Source organism: Diplotaxodon limnothrissa, linkage group LG11, assembly GCF_057381915.1.
Source record: "Diplotaxodon limnothrissa isolate DT_005_m linkage group LG11, D_limnothrissa_male_GT1.1, whole genome shotgun sequence".
Lineage (NCBI taxonomy): Eukaryota > Metazoa > Chordata > Actinopteri > Cichliformes > Cichlidae > Diplotaxodon > Diplotaxodon limnothrissa.
Genome location: NC_140606.1, coordinates 28,098,142 through 28,119,394, shown reverse-complemented (window position 1 = coordinate 28,119,394; position 21,253 = coordinate 28,098,142). Strand labels below are relative to the sequence as shown.

Genomic DNA, 21,253 nt, shown 5'->3' with positions numbered 1-21,253 from the left:
CAGAGCCTGACAAATAAACAAAAATTACAATTCATTGCGTCATTAAAACCTGGCGCTGCGATGGCTGAAATTAAACATTTATTATTGCTTAGTGCAATTTTGTGATCTCGCATCCTTATTAATGAAATCGTAATGTGTTGCACTTTTTTCATTTTGAAAGTTACCAGTGAGTCGGACAAATATTACATGGTTGTTTCTACACCAGTTGCTTTTACAAGGTGAGAGAAGAGTGGCATGTTCAGTTATTATTATCTTAATAGAGGTATTTTTAAAAATCAATATATTGAAAGCTGAGATTTGTTCTTAGGTTTAAATTAAAGCTTCTTCTGAGTCAACAGCAATTTTATAAAACAATCACATTATAGGTTGTAGAAACAGAATATGATGCCACTGGCTTAATAGCATTAATATTAAAGATATCTACAAGACAGTAGGGAGCTTTAAATTTATATCAGTGAGTCTACCTAAGAGTCCTCGTTATCGTGATAGCGCTGTTCACGGAAGCATTTTGGGGTGATTAATGAGCTTCAGCACACCTTTGTGAGGGTAGAAAGGAGGTTTAATTGAATGTGTTGAGCCTTGAATTGAGAGATTGAATGTGCAGTCTTAAAGGCTGAACACATTTCCCCAGGATTCGTGTCTGCTTACTGAACCATGTCTGACACAGTCGATTGTCTGGCATCGCCTGATCACCCCACCTTCAAGCCCATGGGCTCACCCATCCACCCCCTACACACACGTGCACACACTTTCTCATGCTGACTGAAGTTAGATGTCACGTACAGTTAGATTCGATTTTAAATTCAGCTGATGAGCGTCACACTAAGAAGGGGATGGAGAATGACAACCTACAGAGCCTTTGACATGTCGAAATGTAAAATTTAAGCAAGTGTTTGGTTACATCGCTTACTGTAATAAATTGTAACATATTCTTTTAAATAAACCGATTTATTGATGCAAAGTTGGTTGTTGTTTATTTGCAACTAACGTTGTGTGTTTGGAGCTGAGTCAAGGAGTGCGGAAATCACAAAGTAACAGACAGTCCCCACAGTGGGCAGAGCCAGATTTATCCTATAAAGTTGATTTTACACCTGTACCCGTGTCTTTATTCCACTCTTCCTCTTTTCCTCTTCTCTCCTCACCGGCTTCCTCTTCTTTCCCCAACTCCAGCATCTTATAATGAGATCTGGGAGACAATTACCCAACAGGCAGCGAGATAGCCGTTACATATCGACCTGCATCAAGTGTCTGCACCCAGTAATTACAGTTTTTCTCAAATGCTAAAACACATTTCACAAACGTTACCACCAGGTCCCCCAATGTCCAAACACAACACCCTTCTCTAAAGCTACATAAACACAACCACACCTTCCCACTGCAAAACTCAAACTCCCACACCAAGAGAGCAGCTCGAAGCTGTCAAAACTATAAACACTATACACAGCATTACACACTACAGCAAAACAATTGAAAACACAATGCTCAATTTGTGAGAAGGTTCTTTGGTTCATAACTGCCAATGCATATTTTAGAAACTATACAGTAACGGATCGTCGTAGATCTCTGCAGAGGATTAGGCATTTAGATTTGTGAGTTTCATATGAGTAGTATAAATCTATAGAAAATCCTGCATGTACGTACACTACTGTAACACAACTCAATGCAAAAACAGAATCTAATGCACACAACAGTAATCTTGAAAACATGAACAGGGTGTGAAGTTTTTTTTATTTACGTTATTCACACCACACACACACCACAATCACTGTGCGGCATCATGTCGCTGAGCTGTTGCTCGCATCTCGTCCGTAATGATGGTGCGAGGTTGTCTTGCTCTCCCTCCTGGACCTTCTCCTCTCCCATGTTGGCCTTCTCCTCTTCCTCGTTGGTTGCTCCTCTTCCTCCTCTCATTTGAACTCCTCTTCCTCATTGGCCTGCTCCTCTTCTTCCAGGGCCAGCTCTTCTCCCTCCTCTGCATCAAATTCCTCTTCCCCTGACTCTGCCTTCATCCATTGTGTTTGTTTGGAACCTTCAGCATACTGTGCACTCTGAACTTGCTTTTACATGTGGGTACAGCATTAGCAACAAGTGTCTTCAATTTTGAGTCATTGCGTGTAGTGAATGACGCCAGGTGTGTTCCCTGTGTTCAAAGATTGGTGACTGTGGCAAGCATTTTGCATCACATGGGCTTTCATTTGAGGATATGAGCAGAGTTGTTTTGCAACATGTGTTTTAGCAAGGAAAAATGTGTTTAGATTTATGAGTACAGAGGGTTGTGTTTTGTGAATTGTGTCTTCATGTGACATGTGTTTATGGTACTGGAATATGGTGGCTACATTTAGTAAATGTGTTTAGACTACTGGTCATTTGGGTTACAGGATTGGCTTTTGTGTTTTAACATTTGAGAAAAACTGTAATAGGTATTGATTGCTGCTGGTGAGGTGGTGACTGAAAATTATCTTGGAATGGGTGAATTTTGAAAAGCTAAAAATCTTTGGTCTGAAAATCTGTCCTGAGAGACCTCGTGGAAGTATTCAGACCTGAGTGCTGATTAGTTTCTGAGGAAGACACTTCACAAAAGAATTAAGCTCTATTCTAATAGTAGATCCACTGCTGATGGGAGTGTACACTCATTTTCAGCTTCTGTGCATTTATTGCATGTGAAATTAGTTGTCATTTTGATATAAAAACATAAAAAGACCCAAGCGCTTCTCTCTTCATCTTCCCTCCAAGGAATTGCGTCTCCCTGCTTGCAACACACCACAACCGTGTTGTGAAGCTTCTTTTGATTGCTTGAAAATGCTTTTTGCACAGCTGGAGCAGTGCCAAGTGTTGTTCTCTGTTATAGAGAGCTTTTTAACGGCCTCCAGCATGAAAGATTACAGGCTGGCCTAAAATAAAAAGGTGAGCTGTTTCTGAAGGTTTGATCACCTTTTGTAAAATATTCACCAGCAGGCCTGAAAAACTTACTTTTAATGGGTAAGCATTTGTATCTCACAACCCTGATACATCCCACCCACATAATATGATGGCTCTGATGACTGGTGACATATAATGGAAAGAGTCACTTAGGTATTTAGCTAAATTGCTTAGTTTCAGTGATAATTTAAGTTCAGTTTTTTAAGTCCAAATTTCAGTGAACTAAATGAAGTCTTAAAATTGGAGGATGATACGGCTGGTAGTATTTCAGAATCTGCAGATCTAGTGAAATTTTCACACACAACCAACTCTAGGGTTTACAGGGAATGGTCTGAAAAAAAGAAAATATCCAGTGAAAATGCCTCGTTGATACCAGAGGTCAGAGGAAAAGAGCCAGACTGCTTTGAGCTGATAGGAAGGCAACAGTAACTAAAATAACGTCTTGCTGCAACCAAGGTGTTCAGAAGAGCACCTCTGAGGGCAGCACATGAAGTAGATGAGCTACAGCAGCACTCATTTGGATTTTACGGTCAGAAGTTGGTGTAAATACCATGAAATCGTGAATCCATCCTACTTTGTATCCACAGTTCTGGGTGCTGCCTGTGGTGTAATGATGTGTAATGATATTTTATGACCATCTTCTTATGGCAGCTTCCAGCTGGTTCACACACAATGTCACAAACAGCAGAATATGATGCCACTGGCTTAATAGCATTAATATTAAAGATATCTACAAGACAGTAGGGAGCTTTAAATTTACATCAGTGAGTCTACCTAAGAGTCCTCGTTATCGTGATAGCGCTGTTCACGGAAGCATTTTGGGGTGATTAATGAGCTTCAGCACACCTTTGTGAGGGTAGAAAGGAGGTTTAAATTGAATGTGTTGAGCCTTGAATTGAGAGATTGAATGTGCAGTCTTAAAGGCTGAACACATTTCCCCAGGATTCGTGTCTGCTTACTGAACCATGTCTGACACAGTCGATTGTCTGGCATCGCCTGATCACCCCACCTTCAAGCCCATGGGCTCACCCATCCACCCCCTACACACACGTGCACACACTTTCTCATGCTGACTGAAGTTAGATGTCACGTACAGTTAGATTCGATTTTAAATTCAGCTGATGAGCGTCACACTAAGAAGGGGATGGAGAATGACAACCTACAGAGCCTTTGACATGTCGAAATGTAAAATTTAAGCAAGTGTTTGGTTACATCGCTTACTGTAATAAATTGTAACATATTCTTTTAAATAAACCGATTTATTGATGCAAAGTTGGTTGTTGTTTATTTGCAACTAACGTTGTGTGTTTGGAGCTGAGTCAAGGAGTGCGGAAATCACAAAGTAACAGACAGTCCCCACAGTGGGCAGAGCCAGATTTATCCTATAAAGTTGATTTTACACCTGTACCCGTGTCTTTATTCCACTCTTCCTCTTTTCCTCTTCTCTCCTCACCGGCTTCCTCTTCTTTCCCCAACTCCAGCATCTTATAATGAGATCTGGGAGACAATTACCCAACAGGCAGCGAGATAGCCGTTACATATCGACCTGCATCAAGTGTCTGCACCCAGTAATTAATAGGTATTGATTGCTGCTGGTGAGGTGGTGACTGAAAATTATCTTGGAATGGGTGAATTTTGAAAAGCTAAAAATCTTTGGTCTGAAAATCTGTCCTGAGAGACCTCGTGGAAGTATTCAGACCTGAGTGCTGATTAGTTTCTGAGGAAGACACTTCACAAAAGAATTAAGCTCTATTCTAATAGTAGATCCACTGCTGATGGGAGTGTACACTCATTTTCAGCTTCTGTGCATTTATTGCATGTGAAATTAGTTGTCATTTTGATATAAAAACATAAAAAGACCCAAGCGCTTCTCTCTTCATCTTCCCTCCAAGGAATTGCGTCTCCCTGCTTGCAACACACCACAACCGTGTTGTGAAGCTTCTTTTGATTGCTTGAAAATGCTTTTTGCACAGCTGGAGCAGTGCCAAGTGTTGTTCTCTGTTATAGAGAGCTTTTTAACGGCCTCCAGCATGAAAGATTACAGGCTGGCCTAAAATAAAAAGGTGAGCTGTTTCTGAAGGTTTGATCACCTTTTGTAAAATATTCACCAGCAGGCCTGAAAAACTTACTTTTAATGGGTAAGCATTTGTATCTCACAACCCTGATACATCCCACCCACATAATATGATGGCTCTGATGACTGGTGACATATAATGGAAAGAGTCACTTAGGTATTTAGCTAAATTGCTTAGTTTCAGTGATAATTTAAGTTCAGTTTTTTAAGTCCAAATTTCAGTGAACTAAATGAAGTCTTAAAATTGGAGGATGATACGGCTGGTAGTATTTCAGAATCTGCAGATCTAGTGAAATTTTCACACACAACCAACTCTAGGGTTTACAGGGAATGGTCTGAAAAAAAGAAAATATCCAGTGAAAATGCCTCGTTGATACCAGAGGTCAGAGGAAAAGAGCCAGACTGCTTTGAGCTGATAGGAAGGCAACAGTAACTAAAATAACGTCTTGCTGCAACCAAGGTGTTCAGAAGAGCACCTCTGAGGGCAGCACATGAAGTAGATGAGCTACAGCAGCACTCATTTGGATTTTACGGTCAGAAGTTGGTGTAAATACCATGAAATCGTGAATCCATCCTACTTTGTATCCACAGTTCTGGGTGCTGCCTGTGGTGTAATGATGTGTAATGATATTTTATGACCATCTTCTTATGGCAGCTTCCAGCCGGTTCACACACAATGTCACAAAGCTCAGATCATCTCGTGTTTGTTGAACATGACATTGAGTTCACTGTCTCCACAGTTACCAACACCATCTAATAGAGCACCTTCTGATGTGTTGATTCACATCATGCATGTGCAGCTGACAAATCTGCAGCAACTGTGTGATGCTGTCACATCGATATGGACCAAAGTCTCTGAGGAGTGTTTCCAGCACCTTGTTAATTCTATGCCGCTAAGAATTAATGCAGCTCTGAAGGTAAAAGAGGTCCAACCCAGTAAAGGCAAGCTGTACGTAATGAAGTGGCCACTAAATGTACATTCTGAATTATAGATAAATTTTGATATATAAAATTCAACACTTTAGAGTTAAAATATTAATAGATAAGTGTTGTTACAGTGGCTAAGTGATCACCCTTACTGTCTCGGTTGTCTAAGTCTGTGTGTGTGTGTGCATATTGCATATTCTCGCTGCACTGGTGGGTTTCTTCAGTTTACATCTAAGTAAGGAGTGAGCTTCTGTGGAAAACCTATTATGGGCTGGCAACCTGACAGCTCCTGCTTGTCATGCTGACTGTGGCAAAAGCTGATTGGCAAGTGAGTGAACTATAAAAACAAGTTTCAGCTTATTTGAGTTCAGCAGCTTTTTCACATTTTGATCAATTAAACTTTATTAAAATACAAGACAAAATGGTATTTCAGCGATTACGCCATCCTTTTAGATTGTCTCCCTGCCTTATTTTTCCCACATAAGCAAAAAAATTGCAAAGCAAGAGCACTGCACAAGCAGCCGTAAGTGAACAGTTTGTGTGGAAGCGATCTGAAGCAACAGAAAGAGACAGCTTCAGGACCATGAGTGGTTACTGCATTAGGTCTGCAGCAGAGCCCTTACTTTACCACTCGATGTGTGCGTGGGTTTGTGTTTGCGCTGCTCTTGGTATCCGTGGATGTGTGTGTGTGTGTGTGCGCGCAGGTACGTGCGACAGCTGCAGCCACAGATTGCAGTGGCCCCTTGATAGACACGACGCGTCTTCTGCATCCCGCTGCATTGTGCTCGTCTGTTTGGATGACTCAGTGTGCATCTCCTCCCAATAAACAGATCTGCATGAGCTGTCGACACAAAGCAGGTGGAGGAAAGAGCCAGTGAAGGAGGAGAGTATCTCAGATTTATTACCTGCGCTGTAGTGCATCTCTCAGCAGCCCAGTTTTACAGACAAAAGGAGTTCAGTAGGCCGTTGAAATACACAGAGATTTCTCCAATAGTGAACTAGCCTACAGCACATAGAGGACAAGTCAAATTAATAGCCTCGGGGTAAAGGTGCGAGTCCGGCTGTGCCAAGACACCAATTTGCCAAATTCAATCCTCATAATGTGCTTGCATTATTTCCCAGTCAATCATTTTAAACGAGAATTTTTGCCAAGATCATCACATAAATCCCAGTGAGGACATCCTCTTCCAGTTCTGAATAAACATCAAGTCACCCATAAATGCTAGACACAGTACAGTTCAGCAGCAGTATAGAGGAGAGGGAGGAGGAGGAGGGAACGTTTGTTCTTCACGTTCTTCCTTCCCCTGTCTCATTAACGAGCAATCAGTTAAAAAACTTTATTGGTCTCTTGCCGCTTTCTCAGCACATTTTTTTGCTCCCTCCTCTGTTTCTCTCAACCAAGTCATGAGACCACCTTGTTCTATTCGTCGTCTCTTTCATTCTGCATCCTTTCTGTCGGTGTCTCTCTGCAAAGCCCTCCCTTCCTGCGACGCCCTCTCTTTTTTCCTTTTGCCCTCTCTATTGCTGTGCTTCATTACCTCTATCTTCCCTTTTCCTCTTTGGCTGTTCCCCTTCTCCTTCACTCCCCCTGTCCTCTGTTCCTACGTCGCTTTGAAAACTTGGACTGGGAGGAGGCGAACGAGGGAAAAGACTGAAAATTTGATGCATGTGTAGAGAATACAAAAGACAAGATTGTTTATTTCTACTGCCATTACTTACAGCTCAGTCTGTCACAGCCCTGGTAATAAAGTGTCCAACATCATACATTACATTAAAAATCACAATCACAGGGACTGCATTTTTCTGCATACACAACAGCGCGAGCGTGGCAATCATGAACAAAATAAGGAGTTTTGAAACATTTCTTTTCAGTGCAGTAAGCTCTCATAGATAATCAAAAAGCATCCTCCTTAACGATAAACAGAGGGCATGTTTGAAACATCACGTCGATGCAGTGTGTAAGTTTACAGAAACTAAAATGCAATAGACAGAAAATATTCCCTTGATGGTATGCGAGAGGTGTTTTTTAGCACTTCACTACCAACTCAAGCAAACACAGTTGCTAAAGAAGATGCAGAAGTTCATCCGTAGTGCCTCTGATTCATCACATTTTTTGCAGGCATAGACATCCTTCTAAAAGAAAACCTTGAAAGAAAATGAATTCAATTGAAACCCATACACCACCTTGATACTGTTAACAAAATATGGGCACTGCAGATTTAAGAAATAACAGTTTTCACTAATACTCAGTACACAAAGCTAGGCTTGATGTAACCCTGAACTTTTAAACTCTTACATAAGTTCTGCTTTAAAACCTCTATGTCTAGTTTCTCTTGACTGGGCAGCTGTAATCCTATTTTACAAATTTAATAAAGTCAGGCTGTGGGATAACTATCTTTAAGGCGTCTATTTCACAAAAAGCATTTATTTCTAGACTAAATATATGTTAGTTAGTCCACAAACCATCATTAAATAATGAAACAAAGCACTGTAACAGTGTTGGAGGCATGATGAGGTCTACAGTATACAGGATAAAGGACGAAACTGACGTGTCACGGTCCATGAAATACTCGCTGTTTACTTCCGACTGCCTTAGAGAGCAATTGTGCTTCCAGCACGTCCTTATCTGTGTCATCTCTTAACACCTCCTTGGTCTATCAAATGTCTTTTTTTGCCTCTTAGAGGAAGTCTTTCGAGAGTGCTATTCCAAAGTTGGGTGCAGCCATAAGGATAGCGATGGTACAGATAATGTTGAAAACACTGAATCCAACCAGGCACAACCGGTCGATGACCGCCGCGGCAAACTGCCACTGCTCTGCCAAGCTCAACTGACGGTCCTGCTCACGAACACGTTCAACTAAGAACTGCACCTCTGCCAGAAGAGCCTGCAGCTGGTTGTCCACTGCCACAGATCGAATCATCCCACTGTGGGCATGCAACACAGCTGATCTCCCAGTCCCAGCCTCTAAGCCGCAGACTCCAGAAGCTGTGGTTAATTGGTCAGGGTCCAGGCACACTGGAAGTTCCTGTGTGGGGCTCACAAACTTAGAAGATTGGTGTTGGTGATGAAGTGGTATATCGCGGACTGGTCCCCCTCCTGCTCCTGCTCCCTCTCCTTCTCCTAGTTCACTGTTACCCCTACCATGACTGGTGGTTCTGTTTCTCTGGATCGGTTCCAGCTCTGCTGTGGTGTGGAAGGTCTGGAATCCCATGTAAGGCAGATGCCCATTAGGCTGGGGTTGTGGGTTGGGACTGGGATCTCTGTGAATGGGATTAGGGAGGATGATAGCCTGAGAGTTTGGACGGTGAGGCAGTGAGTGTGGCAAAGGGAGGTTGAGCTGTGCCAGGCTGGCCTGCAAGGAGTTCAGGCCCTGTGGGAGGACGGAGGGCGCTGGTGTGGGGATGGTGGTGGTGGTGGTGGTTGGAGAGGACAGGGTCTTGCTTTGGGAGTCTGCCTGACTGTTGGAAAGAGTAGGCACCACTCCCTCACCTGGACGCTTCATTCGCAGAAACCAAGGAACCCACTGCAGCAGAACTAAATTCACCTGAAAGATACGGACACAGATACAAATCGAATGAAAGAACAGGGAGTCACACACATAAACACACTTCAGATAAATATGTATTGCATTGTGTATAATATCTCACTCACTGTCACAACTTACCCAGCGTGGCATGTGTCCACTGTCGGGGTTATGGTGATGGAACTGGAGGACGATGACTGTGGCTACCACTGACATCCCAACTATCACCATGGTGCTGGCGAAATACTGACCTGAAACACATGTGAGACTTTGCTACTAATCTGTTGGCTATAAACGGGATTATCATCCTGCAAAATCTCCAACACTGACATGCAAATTCACATGCAGTCGAAAAAAAACCCCTGACCTATCAGTGGTACAGAATCTGAAGTGGCGGGCATAATCTCTGCAACCATCAGCATGAAGACAGTCAGAGAAAGCAGAACTGTGATGCCTGGAGGCCAACACAAGACACCGGGGAGTCGTGGGTTGCAAAAAAAGAAAAGAAAAAAGAAAAAGCCCTTAAGAGAAGAAAATACATGAGTAAACTTAGTAGAACTGTATATTTGGTATGCTGTACTTGACTTCTCGCCATAATCATCTGGATTACTGACACTCCCAGGAAAACTTATTCGATTTTACTGTTTTTCATCTTCCCTCTCATCTTTTCTGCCTTTGTCTTTCCTCCCTACCACGACATCCCTCCTGACACTGTACAAAGGCTCTGACTGAAGGTTTTCCAATATTGTTAACAGAGAAAGACTGCTGGAAAAACACTGGAGTGAAATAAGCCATTGCCTTCTCAAGAGGAGTGAGGAATAATATGCAGCTAGAGAACATATTTTATCTTAGAAGCAGATTCACCTCTTGTTTTTCATTATCTCCCTTGCTTATTGTCAGACTGTGCCTTGTCCCTGCTCCCCTGGTCACTTATTATTCCTCACCCAGACTGATTTTCTCCCCAGAGTTGGCAGGCAGCAGGAAGACCAGCAGGGTCATGGAGGAGAGGAGCACACAGGGGATGAGGAGGTTGAGAGCGTAGAACAGGGTCCTTCTGCGTAACGTCACCACAAAAGTAACGTCGGGGTAAGGCTCTACACAGCATTCATAGAAAACCTCATTACGACCTCCTGGGACCTCTGAGAAAAATTAGGAAGCATAGAGATATAGGAACTGCGTAAGCGATGAGAAAGCAGGGAAGCAAAAAATAAAGAATATCAGAAAATCAATATAACTAATGAAATGTATTTTGGTGCATCCACTGAATATTTGTGATTGTATGTGGGGAAAGCTGCATGTATATCCAATACTGTGCAACAGTCTCGAGTCATTTCTTTATATTTTGCTTCCGAGAAGACAGACTTGCTTGAATTCTTTTTTAAAAATCGACATGAGCAATAGTTCTCTCCTCTCTCTGAAGGTCTTTCACATTTTTTTGTTTGTTAAGCCACTTAACACAGACCTGGGAATCATTCAAGTGTAAAAAATGTGCCTATCTCAAGGGATGAACCAGTGTTGTGTGTACACTTAACAGCAGACAAGTTAGCTAAGAACTATTTTAAATTGTATTACTTTATTAGACACTAGCGGCCTATTGCAAAAAACATTGAATTTGTTCAAATTTCTTTATTTCAATCTAGGAAACATGCCAAAGATAACACAGTTTGACAGGCATAAAATAGTGTTTTTACACCCACAAGGTGATTCCCAAAGTACTATTAGCTGAAAACTTGGCATATCTGGGCAAGGTGGGCAATGTGTCCTTAATAAATTTGAGGAAACTGGACAAGTGGAGGACAAAAAAAGAAGTGGGAGGTCTAAAAAACAATCCACCAGAGATGAACGGTATCTGAAAGTCATGTCCTTAAAAAACAGTAAAAAAAAAAAAAAATGCAGCAAAGACCACCTGACACAGTGCCTGAGATGTATCTGGCCATTCCATTGATGCATCTACTGTCATCAGAAAGCCTCAGTGGAAGCGAGGCTGTCAAGAATCCATTCTTAAGGAAGGGAGACAAGGAGAAAAAGGCCGAGGTATGCCAAACTACTCAAGAACTGGACTGAAAATCAGTTCAACAGGATGGAAGGATGACTTCAAATTTGAAGTTCAAATCATTGTCAAGGTCAGGAGAGAGGTACAACAGTAAGTTTCGACAGCCATCCTTTAAACACAGCCGAGGCTCTGTCATGGTTTGTGGCTGCATTTCAGCTAGTGGTGGTGTTAAAACTGATGGAAATATGAATGCAGAAAAGTACTATCAGAATTTGATCCATAATGCAACTCATCTAGAAAGCATCTGATAGGCAGCAACCGCAGTTTTCAGCATCAAAATGATCCAAAACACACTGTCAATACAGTAAAAGGATACCTGGATAGAAAAACACACATAGGAACACTATCAGTCATGGATTGACCTCCCCAGAGATTGGACCTCAACATTATTGAAGCAGCGTGTGATCATAAAAGGCAGTAATCATCCAAAGAAGAGCTTTGAATCTCCTTCAAGAAGCTTTGAGAATTACTCCTGGAGACTCTTAAAGAAAGAGTTCCGGCCATGCTGATGAATAAGGGTTGACTTTGAAGCTCATTAGAATTGCACAAGCTGTGGTTTTTGCCATACATACTATATTCTGGGTGGGTTTTTTACACAGGTTTAGTAAATTACTGCACATATAATTAATATTATCCTATCAAAGTATTAAAAAATAATGAGTACAAGACTTTTGCACAATACTGTAAATCAGAACTATAAGAAGAATCTGGCACAGGACCAGCATTATAAAAACAGAGCCCTTAAGAGACTGTAGAAACCAAGGACTGATGCTATAAAAATTATGATTCCGTGTTGCATGGGATATTTTATAAGGATGTAAACGTGTATGGAAATATACAGTGGGGCAAAAAAGTATTTAGTCAGCCACCGATTGTGCAAGTTCCTCCACCTAAAATGATGACAGAGGTCAGTAATTTGCACCAGAGGTACACTTCAACTGTGAGAGACAGAATGTGAAAAAAAAATCCATGAATTCACATGGTAGGATTTGTAAAGAATTTATTTGTAAATTACGGTGGAAAATAAGTATTTGGTCACCTCAAACAAGGAAAATCTCTGGCTCTCACAGACCTGTAACGTCTTCTGTAAGACGCTTTTCTGTCCCCCACTCGTTACCTGTATGAATGGCACCTGTTTGAACTCATCATCTGTATAATAGACACCTGTCCACAGCCTCAAACAGTCAGACTCCAAACTCCGCCATGGCCAAGACCAAAGAGCTCTCGAAGGACACCAGGAAAAGTATTGTAGACCTGCACCAGACTGGGAAGAGTGAATCTACAATAGGCAAGCAGCTTGGTGTGAAAAAATCAACTGTGGGAGCAATCATCAGAAAATGGAAGACATACAAGACCACTGATAATCTCCCACGATCTGGGGCTCCACGCAAGATCTCATCCCATGGGGTCAAAATGATCATGAGAACGGTGAGCAAAGATCCCAGAACCACACGGGGGGACCTGGTGAATGACCTGCAGAGAGCTGGGACCAAAGTAACAAAGGTCACCATCAGTAACACACTACAACGGCAGGGAATCAAATCCCGCAGTGCCAGACGTGTTCCGCTGCTGAAGCCAGTGCATGTCCAGGCCCGTCTGAAGTTTGCCAGAGAGCACATGGATGATACAGCAGAGGATTGGGAGAATGTCATGTGGTCAGATGAAACCAAAGTAGAACTTTTTGGTATAAACTCAACTCGTCGTGTTTGGAGGAAGAAGAATACTGAGTTGCATCCCAAGAACACCATACCTACTGTGAAGCATGGGGGTGGAAACATCATGCTATGGGGCTGTTTTTCTGCCAAGGGGACAGGACGACTGATCCGTGTTAAGGACAGAATGAATGGGGCCATGTATCGTGAGATTTTGAGCCAAAACCTCCTTCCATCAGTGAGAACTTTGAAGATGAAACGAGGCTGGGTCTTCCAAAATGACAATGATCCAAAACACACCGCCCGGGCAACAAAGGAGTGGCTCCGTAAGAAGCATTTGAAAGTCCTGGAGTGGCCTAGCCAGTCTCCAGACCTCAACCCCATAGAAAATCTGTGGCGGGAGTTGAAAGTCCGTGTTGCTCGGCGACAGCCCCAAAACATCACTGCTCTCGAGAAGATCTGCATGGAGGAATGGGCCAAAATACCAGCTACTGTGTGTGCAAACCTGGTAAAGACCTATAGTAAACGTTTGACCTCTGTTATTGCCAACAAAGGTTATGTTACAAAGTATTGAGTTGTATTTTTGTTATTGACCAAATACTTATTTTCCACCCTGATTTACGAATAAATTCTTTACAAATCCTACCATGTGGATTCATGGATTTTTTTTTCACATTCTGTCTCTCACAGTTGAAGTGTACCTCTGGTGCAAATTACTGACCTCTGTCATCATTTTAGGTGGGGGAACTTGCACAATCGGTGGCTGACTAAATACTTTTTTGCCCCCCTGTAAAACATCATAGCAAAAAGCATTCATGTTCTTCAGGTTCTATGGCAACAAATCAGACATGCACTCATATATAATATGTATTCATTAAGTGAGTCTTTACAATTGCAATACTGTATGGTGTTAATGTAAGCACAGTTACTAAGCAACACAGTCTGTCATCCATGCTTTTGACAGCGGATCCTACCCAGTAGGTCCCACTCGCCATTGGCCATGTATCCTGATACATCTGCCTCCTTCATCTGGATGTCCAGCAGCCAACCATCAAATGTCCATGAGCCAAACTTCAGCTCACAGCGCTGGATGTCAAATGGAAACCATCTCACATCGACATTACATGTGCTGATAAAAATTCCTTGAAATGCATAAATAACAAGAAAAAGCAAGTAAATACTGGATAATAAAATGAATGTTGCTCAGTGGTGCAGCCATGTGGAATTAAAGGAAGACGAAGTTATTTAATGAAACGCTGCAGCATTAATAATAGTGCAATTATGCAGAATGATTAAAGGTCTAAATGGTTTGAAGGAAAATATAAACCTCTGCTAAAACGTACCTGGAGGCAAATACTCACAGAAACCACTGGAGTTGACCAGCACATAGGTCTTAAAAGTCGCATCAAACTTATCATGAGCGCTGAAGGACAATAGCACAGTGACCAGTCAGCAATTACCAGCAGCACTGGTTGCACACACCCGTATTTGTACGTCACATACCTGTTATACAGCAATATGTCAGGCGTCCAGACCTGGTCGGGGGTAAAACGAAGGTTCTTTACTCCAGGATATTCTGACTGGTTCCACTGCAGGTAGTGGTCGTACCACTGCTGGGAGACACAATTACAACTCCATGAATGGAAAATGATATTTAAAAAATACTCTCCACAAATACATAAAAAAAACTGAAGGAAGACACACCCATTATGATTTCTATATCGTAGTAGATATACAAGCAGCTTATCCTTCACAGCAGTAATGTCAAACTCGTTTTAGGTCATAGGCCACATACAGCCCAAATTGATCTTAAGTGGGCCGGGTGAGTGAAACTCCCTTTTTTGTCAGTGCAACGAGTCCATGAGATATCTTGATATAGGAAAAAGAAGTGTGATTTCCACAGTACATCTCAGTTTTTCTGCATGATAAAAATGCTGCTGTAGTAAATGAAAGGAAGCTGCCAACAAGATTTTGGGGGCTTGTGAGAAAATGTGTAATGAAAATGTTCCCATAGCTCATTTATTTATTTATTTCACAGTGGCCCCAGTTTAAAAAATGAAATTTTGTTTTATAGTAGATATTTTAAAAAGAAGAGGAACTTTATGCGGTACTTTATTATTTTGGTGTAGTATAAATTGCCTTTCTTAAAAATCCTGAACTCACACCTTCTTTAACATTTTCTAAATCCACCCTGTGGGTCGGACTGGAATCATGCCGGGCCAATTCTGGCCCACTGGCCTTATGTTTAGCACCCCTACTTTACGGTATGTCTCTCCTCTTTTACAGTTACAGTTCTGACAAGTTTCTCCCTGGTGAAGAGGGAATTCCTTATCTCAGCAGAAGATGGTAAAGTTGTCTGAGGCAAAACTTTGATATGGGTTATAAAAAATAACGCTGACATGAGACAAACAGCTTAGTCGTTTGGCCCAGATTCAGCCAATTCTCAAGATACTCATAATAAGGTCATGTTTGGGGTTGAAGGAAGAAGCTGTTCCCTGCTGAGCAGCATATAAACTAAAACCCAACTTGCATCTAGGTTGATACTGTGCATCTGCAATGGCTTTGGGTAGACACAGATCAATATTACATTAATGTTATCCATTATACTCACCATCTGCAGCCAGGCGTTTGTGGTGAGCAGCTGGTTCTTTTCATCCTTACATGGCAGAAAGAAAATGAGAGAATAAATGATTTCGTGTTTGAAAGAATGAGCTCACATGTTGCACAATGGTCTTAAAACAATGTACACTGACTTTATATTTAAATGATTTCTGGCTTTTGTAATTGTGTCCCACGTCCGTGCTTTCTTATGCTTTTCTAATGTATGTGATGTAAAATGTCCACAATCCTCTTTATGGGTAAAAATGTCCTTTTAAAATCTTTCATACGGGATAGAAAATCATGTGGATATCTACCAAAGTAGAGATTTTTATATTATGCAAGTCATTAATAACTTTCCTCTTTTTGTGACTGTCCCTGCACTGAAGTTAATCAAGAACATGCTGTCAGGGGAAACAGAATAAGTGTCTGAAATTAAATTTACATAAATGAAAGACTGAGGATTCGTGCCCCGATCTCAAAAGCAATGAAGCTTTTGATTATAAAAGGGAAAAAAATGCATTATGGAAAATGAGGAAAATGTGACTTTATTTCTTGTCTGATTGTAATGCATGCATGTTTCATGCCAAACGTACCACATCCATGACCTGCATTAGTGTAAAAGAGAACTGAACAGTGAGACTGTGGGAGTCGTTGGCCACCGGTCTCTCCATGGGGTTGTAGTCCCGCAGCAGCTCTTTGAGCAGAAAGCGTTGGTAAGGACCCTGCATTGATACTGAACATGGGAGGGGAAGGGAGTGTAAGGGAGGGGAGAAGGACGGAGAGAAAATTTAAAGAGAGATAAATAAAGACATAAGAGCACAAGGTAAAAGTCAGACACAAAAAGAAAGCTGTGTCAAAGAAGGCAGGGAGCAAACATTTTAGAAAAACGGTGCGATTACAATGATAGAGTTTAGAGTAGAGTGCTGTAGAAATTATATAGGTGGCTAGAAGCGAAGAAGAGGCACACTAACAGAGGAGCAGATGACAAGCTCAAATTGAGGTGAAATGGAGCGCAAAGCTATACGAGAGAGGATGTAAGACAATAACATAGGCAACAAAGAGAAACGGGTGGGAGAGCACAGAGAAAGAAGCCTATCTAATCACTTACATCGCTGATTGATCGCCAGCATACTGTCAGAGTTTTCTACTGCTGTAAAAATGTCAGCTTTATTCCATGCGGAAAATACTGAGGCCATTAAACACTGAGACACCCTGGACAGACACACACAGCAACTTTGTCTGTTCACCCTATAACTCCGAGAGGGCTTCAAATCACTCCTGATTTGGATCACTGGTGGATACAGGAGGCACACTGAGTAACTTATAAACAGTTACTATATGCTTAAAATGGAAAAGCACATGAAAAGTGCTATAGTAATTGGTGTGAGATTAATGCACTCAAATTTACACTAACTAAAACATACGATCTATCTATCTATCTATCTATCTATCTATCTATCTATCTATCTATCTATCTATCTATCTATCTATCTATCTATCTATCTATCTATCTATCTATCTATCTATCTATCTATCTATCTATCTATCTCAGCATCTAAAAAATCTAAGCCTCAGCCAAACCTATGGGATCTGCAGTGGAGATGATTACATCGTGGTGTTGCAGGCTCATCATAAAAATAAATCCATTTTTCTGTACGGCTGTGCACAAGTGGCCACTCTCTTTGTCTAAATCAGCTGCTTTGTCCCCAGTTACTATGATCCGCTACCTTTACATGCAACAGCACATGCAGAACAGGAAACACACACTTGTTCGAGCACAGTCTCGCTCAAAGCGCAGTGAAAGTCACTCACCCCGGAGCAGAGTCGCAAGTATCAACAGCCACAGAGCCACAGTTTGCTTCATTCTGCATTCCTCTGTATCGGCAGAGAAAGAGTGGTAAAAGGAGAAATAGAGGGAGAAGGTGAAGATGAAGGAAGATTAAACATGTAAAGTGAGGAAAAATGGGGATGTGAAGAGAAAGAGAGGCTGTAGAAAACAAGTGGAGAGAGCTCAACACCAGCAGCAGCAGAGCAGGGAAAGGAGGAGAAAGGGTGAGGAAGAGAGAGACTGAGAGAGTGGGTGAGAAATGCAGCGAAATGACTGCTCCTCTAAAGACGGAGAAGCTGTTTGTTGGAGTCGGTCAGGTTTAGAGACATGGGGATGCCCTGACCTGTGCTAAAACTCATCATCCATGCATCCCTTCTCAATATACCCTGCAGACTTTATGATATGCGGTTATCTGTGACTACATGTCAGTCATCCTCCATCATTTTTATGATGGATTCATTCAGTTTTTCTGGATTGGTGGACATAAAGAGCAGCTTTATTTTTGGAGGAGATATAATACGCAGAGCTGTCTGGGTGATGGTATTTTTAGTAGCTATTGTCCAGCTGTCTTTAACAGTTATTAAATCAGTTAAAATCACAGGAAATATTATATATATATGTGTGTATGTGTTTTAGGGTTTTTTCACTTTCTAATTTATACCAGGAAGCAATATTTAAAATCTGTCTTGCTTTTGAGCTAGTCTGATCTGACACTAGCGTATTCACAGAGTAGTGGTGACACCCAATGGCTATGTCAGTAAAATGCAATATGCACATTAACACACTGAGCAAATTTCGATAGATTGTTTATTCTTATCAAGTGCAAATGCTGTTAAAAAGCATCTCCCAGATTTCTTTACGGCTTGTTAAGGACATTGTAAACAATTTAAAATCATTTTTGAAAGCAAATAAACAATTATAAGGCAGAGATCAATATTAGCTGTAAAAGACACTGCTACAGTAACAGTGAGAACAAAGGGGGAAATACATAGAAATACTGTTTATAAATGCAGCCACGTACTGTTGTTAGCCTGCAAAAAAGTCTAAACCTTGTGTGTCAATTAATAAATCACTTCCACCAAAATGGGGAAAAAAAAATCCACCTTGTTAAACAAAGGTGGTCAAAACATTTTGTTGCTTTGTCAGAACAGCAGTGGACTTCAGACGTGCGTTCATCATCATCTTCTTCCAAAAGTGTTTTGCAGTGTGACAGGTGGAGAACCGTCACCTATCACCAGGTGATTTCTCTTTATTTACAGATCGCATTATCTGTGGTGTTTGGCAAGGTTTGAAATTCAGTCTGATTTTGCTTCTACTTGATAATATTTTGAAAACTCACCAAGATACCTGTGGCACACAGATATATGCCTCATGATAACTACCTCGGGATAGTCTCAGTAATGTTAAACATTGAAAAATGTTCGGTGACTCAATACCACAAAATCAGAATTCCTATTATTCACTAAACATCACTGAGCCTGTTTCCAAAAACCCCACTGGTATTCAGGTATTATTTTCTATCCAGCCCTTAGCTTTACCCCTCACATTAAAATGACTGGACTATTGTAACTCCATCCTCTCTGTCTGCTCGCTAATGGAAAACTACTGTCTCACTTCCAACTGGTTGTGAATTCAGCAGCTCAGCTTCTTACTGGTTTTAGCAGACAGAATCACATCACCCCTCTCTTGGCTTGCCTCCACTGGCTTTCTGAACATTTTACAATAGATTTTAAGATTTTACTCATCCCTTGTTAAAACTTGTCTGAGTCTGGGTCCTGACTGTAGCTCTATGTCTGTTCACAGCTTTTCCATCAGGGGCCCTCAGCTTTGTAATAGCCTGCCTGAAGAGATCTGAGCCCTGTCCAAAGAGCCAACTAAAATAAATACCCCAAATATCTTTCTGTTTTCTGGATTCACTTAGTCTAACACAGCGGTCCCCAACCTTTTTTGTTTTGCGCCACGGACCGGTTTATGCCCGACAATATTTTCATGGACCGGCCTTTAAGTTGTCGCGGATAAATACAACAAAATAAAACTAGTACCGGTACCGAAAAAAAGAAAACGCGTGAAAAGACCAAGGAAAACCTAGTAAACGATAAAAACGATAACAAAATAACCCTGAAAACCGATAAAAACCCTGAAAACTATATATTTCACACCTGAACCTCAACTCTCGCGGCCCGGTACCAAACGACTCACGGTCCGGTACCGGTCCGAGGCCCGGGGGTTGGGGACCGCTGGTTTAACACAAAGCTGGCTATCAAGTTGTTGAATTAACCCAGGTTTTCCTTTTTTAAGTTCTCAGGAAAGGAATGGTGTTGGCACCATCTGACCGATTATATATACATCCAGTGGCAGCAGGGTGGCTGATTTTGAAAAGGAAACTGAAACTATGCTATGGGAAAAATATGGTGAGATTAAGCAGCTGCTGCAGAAAAAGTAAGACTGGAAATGAGCAAATAAATTAAAATATTGAGCCTATTTCAAGCCAGGAAAGAACAGATTTATCAATATCACATCTCTGTTATTAAAAGAAGGGAGAATCTCATGGGTTACAGCCACATTTTTGATTCATTAATATATAAAATACAGTCTTCGTTTTTATTCTTTCAGCTGCAGCCTCAGTTAAATAATGCTTTGAAAGTAAAGGATAAATGTAAAAACAGAATCCAAACATCATCATCATCATCGTTTATTTGTATAGCACTTTACGAACACACCAGGCAGACCAAAGTGCTGAACAACACAGATCAAAACAACAACCAAATTAAAAATACCATAAAATCATTACATACAATAAAATAAATAAGAAGGTGTCAGTTTCCTACAGAGTTAAAAGCCAGGGAATAAAAATAGGTTTTCAATCTGGACTTAAAGACCTGCACTGATGACGCTTGTCTAATTTGGAGGGGAAGGTTATTCCAGAGCATCAGCGTTGTCTACATGCAAATTCGATATAGCACGTAGTTGCTCTGTTTTCAAATCACATACTCAAACTTACAAAGCAATAAAATTAAAAAACTGCAGACATTAAAAAAAAGGAAAGTTGTGTCTACAAATATATCATCAACAGGGAAACACAAAGTATGAGATGCTATTAAAAACTTTAGATCTTCTTTCTGTCTGGATCTTCCAGGAGTGCTGACAATGTTTTCCAGAAAATTGATTGGTCAGTAGATGGTGATTTCATACTTGCTGATCTGTAGTCTGGAATTTTGCAGTAAGTTACCATGGTGATATATCAATCCTTTCTAATAAAGAAAAAACAGGCTTAACCCTACAGTTACCTGGATAAGATGAAAACCTGCTTCGTAGGACAGGCCTATACAATCCTGGTCACTCCCACTGAAAACTGAGCATCTTCAAGTCTTCCTCCTGTCTTTTTGTTAGTACTACTGTGTCCAAACCATACATCATAGCAGGTCTCACTACTATCTTGTAAACCTTCCCTTTCAGTCATGCTGCTATCCTTCATTCACAAATTATCCCACACAGTTGTCTCCATCCACTCCTGCCTCTCCTTCGCTTCTTTTGTGCACAGCCTATAGCTTTGGCAGTGCTACATATTTAACTCATCCACCTCCTTGCACCTCCCTCTCATTCACATGTATGTATTCTTTCTTAGTTCCTCAGATTTTCATTCTTCTACTCCTCAGAGCATACCATCAGCTCTGC

At 41.2% G+C, this 21,253-nt stretch overlaps 1 protein-coding gene across 1 annotated transcript; it reads right to left on the bottom strand.

Annotated features, from left to right (window-relative positions):
- Positions 1–8,598: 8,598 nt before the first annotated feature.
- Positions 8,599–17,641, bottom strand: LOC146623019 (neuronal acetylcholine receptor subunit alpha-7-like). The gene is made up of 10 exons (XM_085366524.1): positions 17,563–17,641; positions 16,344–16,483; positions 15,761–15,805; positions 14,653–14,762; positions 14,493–14,572; positions 14,124–14,291; positions 10,389–10,583; positions 9,812–9,898; positions 9,586–9,695; positions 8,599–9,465 (listed from the first exon to the last, which is right to left on the bottom strand). The coding sequence occupies exons 1-10, from the start codon at positions 17,612–17,614 to the stop codon at positions 8,599–8,601; spliced, it is 1,854 nt and encodes a 617-aa protein (XP_085222650.1). The 5' UTR covers positions 17,615–17,641.
- Between the last annotated feature and the right edge of the window lie 3,612 nt (positions 17,642–21,253).